Source organism: Uncinocarpus reesii, genomic scaffold, assembly GCF_000003515.1.
Source record: "Uncinocarpus reesii 1704 scaffold_3 genomic scaffold, whole genome shotgun sequence".
NCBI lineage: Eukaryota > Fungi > Ascomycota > Eurotiomycetes > Onygenales > Onygenaceae > Uncinocarpus > Uncinocarpus reesii.
Window position 1 is genome coordinate 309,052 of NW_003052498.1, and position 11,099 is coordinate 320,150.

The 11,099-nt window shown below is 47.1% G+C and overlaps 4 protein-coding genes across 4 annotated transcripts; 2 read left to right on the forward strand and 2 right to left on the reverse strand.

Annotated features, from left to right (window-relative positions):
- Positions 1-20: 20 nt before the first annotated feature.
- On the reverse strand, positions 21-2,690 carry UREG_04844 (DNA polymerase delta catalytic subunit; the record flags this gene model as incomplete). The annotated part of the gene is made up of 4 exons (XM_002584109.1): positions 21-131; positions 175-1,794; positions 1,855-2,217; positions 2,280-2,690. 4 exons carry the CDS (start codon positions 2,688-2,690, stop codon positions 21-23), a joined length of 2,505 nt encoding a protein of 834 aa, XP_002584155.1.
- Positions 2,691-3,662: 972 nt separating this feature from the next.
- On the forward strand, positions 3,663-5,439 carry UREG_04845 (uncharacterized protein; the record flags this gene model as incomplete). Its single annotated transcript, XM_002584110.1, has 3 exons — positions 3,663-4,042; positions 4,124-5,293; positions 5,367-5,439. 3 exons carry the CDS (start codon positions 3,663-3,665, stop codon positions 5,437-5,439), a joined length of 1,623 nt encoding a protein of 540 aa, XP_002584156.1.
- Positions 5,440-6,121: 682 nt separating this feature from the next.
- On the reverse strand, positions 6,122-7,279 carry UREG_04846 (uncharacterized protein; the record flags this gene model as incomplete). The annotated part of the gene is made up of 4 exons (XM_002584111.1): positions 6,122-6,384; positions 6,443-6,942; positions 6,989-7,074; positions 7,124-7,279. The coding sequence occupies 4 exons, from the start codon at positions 7,277-7,279 to the stop codon at positions 6,122-6,124; spliced, it is 1,005 nt and encodes a 334-aa protein (XP_002584157.1).
- A 2,412-nt stretch (positions 7,280-9,691) lies between these two features.
- UREG_04847 (uncharacterized protein) lies at positions 9,692-11,038 on the forward strand (the record flags this gene model as incomplete). The annotated part of the gene is made up of 3 exons (XM_002584112.1): positions 9,692-9,760; positions 9,880-10,996; positions 11,031-11,038. 3 exons carry the CDS (start codon positions 9,692-9,694, stop codon positions 11,036-11,038), a joined length of 1,194 nt encoding a protein of 397 aa, XP_002584158.1.
- Positions 11,039-11,099: the final 61 nt, after the last annotated feature.

An 11,099-nucleotide genomic window follows, 5' to 3' on the forward strand; every position in this document is an offset into this window, starting at 1 on the left:
TATATCAATCGGGATCTTCTTCAGAACAGTCTCGATAACTGTTTGAACCAACCGGCAGTTGTCTCGTCGAACAGTTTCAATACCTTTGCTATCCATTTTATCATACTTGTCTGGATTCGTCCAGAAGAGGCCTGCATAACGCTTTTTATTGATCAATAAATACGGGAAATAGACCTTTTCAAATTCAAGTTTGATCGGCTTCAAGAATTTCGCTGAAACAAAATCGGCAGCTTCTTGCCCAAGCTTCATCGCTTCGGACAGTTCTTGAACACCAAATTTAACCATAACAGAGTCGGTGTCTCCATAAATGACCTTTGCATCGTGTGCATATCCGTTCGCTATCGTATACCGCTTCTCGACTTCATCTTTTGTCCTTTCAATCATTTGTCGGCCATAACTGGTTGTGCTACTCGCAATAGCTAGGCAGGGGAGCTTCCCGTTACTAGCACCAGTGATGCCGTACACGCTGTTTGCGCTGATTTTAAGGGCCAGTTGACGGCCATTCAAGACAGCTTTTTTAAACGGGTCAGTTTCGACGGCAAGCTCTTTCTTTGCTCGTTTTCTCGCGGATAATAACTCCTCTAGAATTTGGCTTAAAAGGCCTTTGCGAACATGGGCGGTGCAAAACATGTCGCCATTTGGTGTAACGATATAATCTTCATCTTTCTTCAATTTGAGTTTTTCCACACTAGTTTTATTAAGGAGGGTTGTATAGCAGAGGTTGTGTGCTTGAATGATACTAGGGTATAGAGACGCAAAATCTAGCGTGGCGATTGGAACATCGTAGTAATCTCTGACCGGTTCAATGACAGTGGCGCCTTCGTACTGTTCCTCACCACCCTCATTTCGTAGATTTGGAATAACCAAGTTCTGCTCCAAAGCTTTTCGAAAAAGTTGAGATATAAACTTGACCTGCTGTCCACGGGATAGGAGGTAATTAAAGGGCACCCCAGTGACTCTAGCCATTTCAGTATAATTCACCAGACACATCAGTTTGTCCATTAATCGCTGAGGGAGGTAGGCATCCTTTAAGCAATAAACCGCTAAGCGTCGCCGTGAATCAGGTGTGCCATTAAAAAGCTCTGTGATCATCGTATGATGCACATCTTCTTTCTGTTCACCCAAAAAATGGGAGCACACGGAATTTAGAGTATAGCTGCGAAGCTGATGGTCACGTTGAACCAACTGTAAAAGATCAAGTTGGATTCTTCCATTAGTGTTAGTGGATTTGGTATCTCGGTTGCCCATCTGTTTACTTGAGAAGTTGGAATCCTTCGATTGTGAGATCGCCGACTTCAGCCTTGACCAGTATGGAAATCCGCTGCAATCCAGGTGCTTCGCCCGGTCAAGTAAATAGGGAAAGTCAAAGTTTGCAATGTTGTAGCCGATAATCACATCAGGGTCAACCTTCTGCAGAAAGTCTTTCCAGGCCATGAGCATCTTTCTCTCATCGTCAAACTCCAAAATCTGAGTGTTGACTATCAGACTGCAGGTATCCAAAACGAATACGTTTCGAACGAAAGGTTTGGATTCCCCATATCTTGTAACGATATTGGCAATCTGAATCACTGGGTCCTGATGAGCTTCTGGAAAAACGCCTTTTCTTCCTGCGCATTCGATGTCAAAAGATAAAATTCTCAGAGGGGCCATTTTTGCCCATTCACCATCGTGGGGATGGGCTATCAGGTCACGGTAGGACACGGTTGCCTCTATTTGACAATTTGATTGCCTGGCATGTGCAGGGACGATTTTATATTTGGAGGGAGGCACTTCGACCCAGGACATGCCGGAAATCTGTCGTAAGGAATCTTAGCAAAATAAAAAAAGTGACAGGAAGAGCCCAAGCTGACTTACACCAGTGTCAATCATGAAACGCAAGATATACTGGATATTGTCGAAGGTGAGAATGCCATCGATAACTTTCCAAAGACCTTTATAATTCCCATCTCCATTCTCAATGATCGATCGGACGACATTGATATGTTTCGGATCCGTCACCGTGATTTTCAGGTAAGGATTTCGCTGATTACCCTGGAATCCAAAGAGATTTTCTTTCATTCCCATCGTCACTGAATGTATAACTTCCTGGTGGTGTGCTATTTTGGTCTCAAGAAACGCCTGAAACGGCCCGCAGTCTGAAGTCGTAAAGGAAACAGGCGCCGCAACGTATAAATAGTGCTTGAAATCGGTAACATGTAGGAGGACAGAATGGCCGGCCTGAAGACAAAACATATTAGCTTCGTGCCTCCTCTAGTTGCGAGTCTTCGAATTGGAAGCACCTCTGTCACACCAAACAACTTGACTGCAGTTTGGCCACCTGAGAACCTGCCCTCCTCAGCTTCAATCTGCTGGAAGCAAAGCGAGTCTCTAGTTGAATCAAAATCACCTAGGCTAGGGCGTTCCCATTGTTGATCTTTCTCAGCATTGGACTCCTTGAGCCCGCTGATATCTTGAGTTAATTTCTCCAAAACCTCTTCGACGAATTGGCTCTTGGGTTGAGACTGGCTGGAAATAGGCGTAGCAGGTTTCCGAAACCCATCATGCAGGCGAGGTTTTGTGATTATGTTGGGTTGATCGGATTCAAGCTTCCGTTTTTTCACGGCATTGGGCGACACAGGCTGAAGGCTTCCACGAATCCTGGTGGCATCGCCGAGGACTCGTTTCGGAGGCTTCAGAAGGGCTTCGGGCATGGTAGCATTCGGCGGATTGAATTATCCTAAGCACAGTTGAATTGAAGGAGTCCAGGGATAAAGTAACCGGCACAATGGGGATATTTGACAGCGTCAGTGCTTGAATCTCGAGACAGGACGCCTTTGCAGCTTTACTGAATTGCGACGCGACGTGACGCCAGTTGATTAGATAACGCGTCCTAATGCACGCTATCCCTCCTCCAGTTAGTTACGTCAGCTGACTAATGATTTGTGTTAGTCATCCACCAAGCATTAGGTAATCGTCCAGTGCCCCTTTTTTGTCTCGGAATTGCAGCTACTCCGTACTCCATACGATGTACGGAGTACAGCAATACCTTTCCTCATGCCTGGGCAATTTCCATGGCATTTTCCATGCGGTCAAGCTTGATATAAATGCATTCCTTCAGTCTTTGGGAAGCCTCCGATGGGAATCCGATTTGCCTTATTACCCTGTTTAAAACGTACGGCGTAGAGTGAAACTTACCCAGGAAACAACCTGAGCGCAACATCATGACATCCTCTGTGCACTCCATCTTGCGATATGAGCAAGCATGACTCGTCTGCGGGAATGAGTCAAACCCAATGTACGCCTAAACGCTTGCCAATCAGATCATTACATAATGTCTGAAAACTGGTATGAGCCACGTCAACCTTTTCAGCTATGTAGTGAAGGCGAATGGAATAGGCGCTGTTTACGGAGTATGGAGTAGCTATCATGCAAGGAGTTGTGGCTGGGAGCGGCTGAGATCTTCTGCAGGTTTAGCGTCAGAAATCACCAGCACCGTCGGGATGGCGTGAAGTTGGTTACACAAACATAGGTACGGCTGGGACTCTCGCCGATCGCTTTATTTGATGAGCTAAAGGCAGTACTCGGTAGCTCTACTCCGTACTCCCTTCCCAGAATCGCCATTGATATAAAATGGAGCTGCACCCACATGCTTTTGCACTCACGGGTCACGGAGACCTGCCCATATGTCTGCAGCTATGGAATTTTTCCGGTCTGTCGAGTTCCCCGCGCGGGTGAACACCCTCATGAAGGAACATCGCACCCCTGGCCTCGCAGTTGCTGTTGTACAGCATGATGAAGTAGCATCTATGGGCTTTGGACTGGCTTCCCTTGATCAAGCAGTCTCAGTTACGGCGGATACTCTTTTCGATATCGCGTCGTGCTCCAAGGCGCTGACCGCAGCATCTATCGGGCTGTTAGTTGATGACAATGAAAACTACCCTGATGTGCAGTATGATGCCATAATGTCCAAACTTCTGCCTGATGATTTTGTGATGCCGGGCACCGGGTACACAGAAAATGTTACGGTAGAAGATATCTTGAGCCACAGAAGTGGTATGGCCCGGTAACCACTATTCCTATGGTGATACGGAGTATCCATTTCGTTTCTGACAGCCCAGTGCAGCCACGACTTCTCGTATCTTAGCCCCCGAGCACAGCAGCCAGACGATGCAAGATCGGTCACACGAAATTTGCGCAACTTACCTGTTGCTGCGCCTTTACGAACTAAATTTCAGTACTGTAACATGATGTATACCGTGGCGACATACCTTATTGAAGCGAAAACTGGGCAATCCTTTTCGAATTTTCTGCAAGCCCGCTTTTTTGAACCACTCGATATGCAATCCACCAGCCTTCAACCTCAAAGCGCTCGAGTCAAAGGATTTGGAGACCGAATCGCAACCGGGTACGCGTGGAATAAAAAAAAGAAAGCATACAGTGGGTTCCAAGCCCCCGATTGCCCTGAAGCCCAGGGAGCTGGATCGATCATCACCAGCGTCAATGACTTTATCCGATTTCTCAAAGCTTTAATAAATCAAGAGGGTCCCATCAGTAAAAGATTGTATCAAGGGCTTGTGCGAATGAGAACTTTTGAGAATCCCAATTTGCAATGGTTGAAACCTGGTTCATCGCCGAATATGTACGCAGCTGGAATAGAAGCTCACTTTTATCGCGGATACCTGGTTTTGGGACACGACGGATGTGTTCCAGGTTTTGGTAGCCACTTCTTCTTTCTCCCCGACTTTAAGTTTGGCTGTTTTGTTGCTGGAAACGCGGAATCCGGCGCCACTATTGGTACTATTTTAAGGAAACAGCTGATTGATGCGGTTATTGGGGTCCCCAAACTGGAGCACTGGCATCGAAATAAAAAGAATGCGACGCAACCGCAATCAAAGGGGGACCTCTTCGTTAGTCAGAGACTGAAACCAAGTGTTAAAAGAGGTCTTGCGCCACAAAACAAGGCAAAAAATGGGCAGAGACATAGCATGGACTCGATTGAACCTCAGCCACAAGAGAAACCACTCAGCACATACTTAGGCACGTACTGGCACCCTGGATACCATACCCTAGTCCTTCAGATTGAGAACGACAAGCTTTTTATTGATGCCACGGATCGGTCCATGGGGTTTTCACTCACATTCGACCATGTCCACGGCCAAACGAAGTACACAGCACATATGAGTGACTTCCTTGAAGGCGGGGACGTCCCCCTCGACGCCGAGTTCATTTTTGAGGGTGAAAAAGTGGTAAAAATGGGCTTGAGTCTGGACCAGCAATTGAAGGAAATGATTTGGTTTGAAAGGCTGGAGCAGAGGTAAGGTTTCAATTCACTCAATGACGCTTTGCCCGTATTTCATACTATCGAGATAGTGCTTCAGTCGATGAAGCCTGCAATGTACCTTAATGGAAGCTATTGGAATCGTTGGAATGCGGTCGGTTGATTCCGGAAATGTCGAATGAAGGAGGAGATGACATATTAGACTCCATTTATGGAGAGTAATGAATCGAAAAGGCGGAGAGGTGCTTATAAACCTGAAATCCGGCAAGCAGAGCTTGAGTGAACCTTGCTATCAGCACAGGGAAGGATAGAGAGAACATAGGATTGATATTAAACCGCGCTGCAGCTCACCAGCTGCCTGCATCTCCCGTAGCAATTGATGGAATACAAAAGAAAAGTCACTGGGATGCTGAGATATTGCTTGTCAAAGGGAAGAAATAGAGGGGAAAGACCAAGGAGGGCTTCTAGGTCTTCTAGCTTCGGAGACGTGCCCGTATCGAGTTTCCTGGTCATTCAGTCGGCGAAAGCAGCCACGGCTTACGGTTAGGAAGCAAAGTAAGCGGCACGCAATTTCTACAAACTACTCCGTAAAAACAATGTATACAGAGTAGGATTGTTTGTTGCACGGAACTAAACATGGTCCAGTCAAGACTAGAAATACGGGGGATGAGTCAAGCCCGTATAGCCTTGAGATCAAAATATTGAATATATGACCCTTTGATATTGCATCTCGACAGAACGATTAACTATGCATATGTAAATATATACCAGACCATGGAGCCGATGCTACTCTGCATTACCTATAACTCTCTCGCAGGGCATTTGACTAACAAAACTAAATGTCAACCCAAGCCATCTGGCTACCTATTCATAAAAGTAGCAAAAAGGCCCACTAATAACATCTACCACATCCCTGATGCGAACAGGGTCAATTATGGGCCTCAAATCAACCAGGTCATCGAGCGTTCCCTTGCGAGATGGCGGAAGGTTCTCGTAAGTCAGAGTACCATAAAGCGCATCTTTGCGGTTCTCTATATCCAACCACTGCCAAATAGCCCACATCCTGTCAATTTGAGCATGGTGTGGGAAAAATAACGGGTCTTGCGGGCTGGCGTATAGATCCGAGACTATAGCCAGGTCAGATGTGGAAGATAAAAACAATATCATAACAAGGAAATTACTTACAAGCACCAGTTGGTCCGCCACCAAAATAATGGCCTGCACCGTGGGCACCAAACTTGTTTAGTTTATAATCGCCGTGGCCTTGCCTTCTATCACCGGTTATCCGAGCCTGGAATCCCATCATGTCGGTGCTCTCCACTATGTTCCAGATAGTCCAGTTGAAAGCGAGGTAATGTTGCCCAATGTGTGGGTTTATGTCTCGTTTCAAGCAGTGAGGGCGGTATTGAAACATCCGATCAAGGTGTCGCTCAGACCCCTGCGAAATTGGACCAAAGTTAACCGTCATGTCAGAAAATGGGCCAGTGTGGACGCATCCTCCGCCTGTTCCTGCTGGAAATTCGCTGATCAAATCCTTTGTCGGCTTGAAAGGAGGAGGAGGCCAGAGAATCCATGTCTCATTCTTGTCTTTAAGGGGTACGCCGTTGCTGCCGAGGCTATAATCCGACCCATCCAGAATAGGGGAGCTTTCGGGGTCGTCCACGTCATAGCCCCATTCCCAATAGCTTCTCTAGTCAGTATTGCCTGTAAATCGTTGTGTCTATTACTTACGGATGCGTCCCTTCAAATCCGCACTGTTCTCGGAGCACCTTTTCGTATACGTAAGTGAAGAAGCGATGCCACATTAGAAAGGAAAACTAATGTACTTCAGTGAGTATTAAATGTAAACAGACAGTAGACACTTACGTTGTTGTGGATGGTGTGTGTCTGATTGATATGAAGGGTCGTAAATGTATCAAACAGAGTCTTGGCCCCCGGAACGATCTTTTCGTCAATCAATGATGGTTTCTTTTGTAGACAGTAAACGGCATCAATATAACTCCTGCGGTCCTTCTTGGACATGGCGCGCCTAAAGATCTAAGCACAAAATCCACATTTGCCAAATGCAAGAGACTCACCATTCTTTGCGGATCTGTAAATTCTTTCGAGTGCATTTAGAGCCGTCTTTATCGTCGTCATCGTCGTCGTCGTCACCCCTACGGGTGAGTGCACGGTGCTCGAGTGCTCTTTCAAGATTTTCTCTCGCCTTAGCTTGTAGTTCAAGCAACTTTTTGGCATTCTTTTCGTCTTTTGTTGGGGCAAGTAAAGGTGGAACGGCAATGGCTACGGCCCATTGCCATAGTAGCGTCCAAAAAAGAATAACAGAGAAGATCATAATCGCTTCTCAATAAGCTGTACAGGATGACTTGGAAAAGTAAGGTTATGTGCCTTTTTCAGCGGGAATCTAGGAGCACCTTCGACAACGGGAACTCGCCACAATATATATTCCTAAACAGAGCCGTGCGGACAACCTGGGTCAAAGGAAAATACACTTTCAAAAAGCCGAGGGGTATTTAACGATGCTCCATTCAAAAGCATCAAACCTGACACCGTAACACCGTGATATAAATGGATGAGCAGCAACACTAACCATTTCAGTTAGCCCATCTAGCATCCATGCTGGGGGACCTGGTCCAGAACCTACTATTCTAGCACGATAATGTGATCAAAAGGGGCCGAAGCCTAGGATAGGATAAAATTGGATACCAAAAGAATTGTCAATGTGTAACGATGGTTATAAGAAAAGCTGTAGAGGTGGGTTATGTTTGTCGATGAGCCGTGTGCATTCGACTACCCATATAGTGATTCCCATGGACGATAGTAGGGGACTAATCTCGGTTCGTTTAACAATCGGATACAAGAGTTGATTATATGAGATAGTCCGCCATTCCCAGAGAATATTTCTTTGCATTGTTTCAAAAGTCAGCCAGTACTGAACTTCTTTAGCCATGATCGCACCTTGAGGATGGAGCACGACGGACAGTGTTTTGACTCACTCAGGACGTCATATTGAGTATATCAGCATGAGCCTAGCAAGCACTAGAAGTCGTGAGCCGAGGAGAATGTCTCGAAGAACCGTCTCGTACGGGTAAACAGGTATCATCTAGGATTCCGAGACATCGGAACCAAAGCCACCAGCAGTACAATTGTTCCAACGCAGCGCCCATACAAACCGGAGATTCCGGAGCATCGTTATGCTGTACCTGTCTACTGAGCAGTTCACAAGATACGCCCTGTATAAGTTGAGAATAACCAAGGTATATCCAGACGTTGCTGGGTTAGTAACATCACAAATCCGGATCTATACAATGTTGGAGCGTCCGTGTAGTCTAGCTTCTTCAAATGGCAATGATGCGAGTTAGTAAATGCTCGAATTAAAATGAGACGAGTCGATCTTCGACGTCTCACAACTTCGTACTCGACAGCACCATGTGATTCATTCAAAGCAGGGAACGGAGAAAAGAGCGGTTCCCTATTTCGAAATATGTAGTTGCGCCGTATTAAAGAGGATATTTAATTCCGCCAGTTACACTTATGATTGGCTATCCAAAGCAGTGTTGCTTTCGTTCTCTTTTCAGCCCTTGTTAAGTTGATCATCAGGGCCACGAGGGTCCTTGGGGGCGGAGCCAGCTCAGGCAGATTCACATGGAAATCCATGACATAATCGTACATGGAATTGGAAAGGCACCTCACTGAGACCGGTCCAACATCTGTCAGAAACGTCGCCAGTATGACATCCGAGGATTGTGTGACGGCCTCCCGACCGTAGAGTTCCACAGTGTTCTAGAGATTCTGTTCAACACAGTATGTAAAGCCAGAGGTGATCCCAACAGAAGCCCGGATAGCAGACGGCAACCGGCAGCTGCGGTGTCCGCGCTCTCCCAGGAAGAAGAGTCATGAGGGGGGGGCTGGCGGGTCCGTTCGCTCCGGCTTGTTTTCCAAAAGTATGCTCAAGTGGTTCAGGAGGTTTTCAACACCAATAACAAAAATAGGGCAGTTACACGTTTGCAAACCGATGCTCTGTTGTCTCTGTTGTGGGAGTGCGATTGGAGATGTTCAGGATCTCCCTGAAAGGGTAATGATGACTAAGCACTGAGCTTGGATGACAAACAAGGTTACTTTGTCGCTTAGACAAGGTATGATTGGGTACTCTGGCGATAAACCGGTCTTGGCGCGCGGGTCGAGGGTTAGACGCCGGTAGGGCTTCACCAGTAGCGCCAATCCTGGACGAGCTCCCCCAAGAACAGCCATCGTGCAAGACATAGTGAGACGTGATCCCGCAATTAACAGGCGGGCTGTCTTCTCCTACCGGTGTTGCGGCGGATCCAGTGCCATGTAACCACCTGGGCCGCGACGGCTTCTCTGATTGACTAAAGTCCGCCCCGTACAAGTTCTTTGTTGGCAAGGAGCTGAACCAGCGTTGATTTTTCAAGAATGGGCCCGCGACGAAGCCATCGCAAATCTCGCCTAGGATGCCTACAGTGCAAAAGAAGGAAAATCAAGGTATGACGACCGAAAGACATTCTCTAGTTGTTCGTCGCCGCTAGACTGGATCATTAAGTGTGCTGTCATCGCATTGCCCTTTCATGAAGATGGTTGAACTGACTGTTTGAGTCGTACAGTGCGACGAAACCCCTCCACCATGCGGAAACTGTAGAAAACACAACATCGAATGCCAGTTCGCTGCAGTTCCAGCGAAGCCAACGAGTGCTGGGAGACCGTCGCCGCTTCCTCGGACGGGCCTTGCTCCTCCTCCTCCTCTCCCATCCATCGTCGCAACCGCAAATCGCGTCAATCCCGTGAACAATCTGCTGACCGGAGCGACGCCGGCATATCTTCCACCCACTCCCCCAAATGTGTTTGCGCCCTCGCCCTCAAACGCGGATCAACTGGACATCCTTAGCTCTTTTGTCAGTCCCTCTACGGAGCTTATCTCCGATTTGCATATCCACGATCTAGAACTACTGCATCACTACACCACAGAAACTTATCGCACTCTCTCCTACAACAATGAGCACAAGGAAATTTGGAAAAACTATATTCCGAAGGAGGCGATGTCACACCCATTTCTCATGCACGGACTCCTGGCCATTGCAGCTCTGCATCTAATCGATATTTGCGGAGATGAGGGCGATAATCGCAGGAAATACATAGAACTTGCCACCCGGCATCAGAACCTAGCTCTGGCCTCCTTTCGACCACAACTCAGTAACATCACCCCGTCAAATTGCCATGCAGTTTTTGCCTTCTCCAGTCTAATTGCCGCCTTGGCCTTCGCATTCTCCAAAACCGCGGGAAACGTCCGTTCCGGCGAACCTGTAGAGCAGGTTTTACAGGATTTCTTCCTTTTCCGAGGTGTAGAAGGCGTTTTGAACACATTTTGGGAAATCATTCGCAAGGGCAAATTAGGCCCACTAGTCCGTCGACCCTCAGATCTAACATGCTCCCAGCCAATATCGAGGGACGTGATCAATGCTCTTGATTATTTGCACGACTGCAACGGCGAAACTGTTACACACATCAGTGCCGAGGAAAAGGCCGCATACAACCACGCGATCCGTGAACTCCGAATCTCATTTGAAAGGTGCCCGTCCAGTTGGGAAACTGTATTTCGATGGCCGATTGTTTTACCAGAGGCCTACCTAATGCACTTAAAAAAGCGGCAGCCGATGGCGTTGGTGATTCTTGCTCATTATTGTGTTATACTGGGCCGGCTAGATGACTGCTGGTGGTCACAAGGTTGGAGTAAACACCTTTTCGAAGCCTTATATAGGTCATTGAATGTTTCTTGGCGGCCACTACTACAATGGCCAATGCAAATGACTGGAATGACAGAACGATT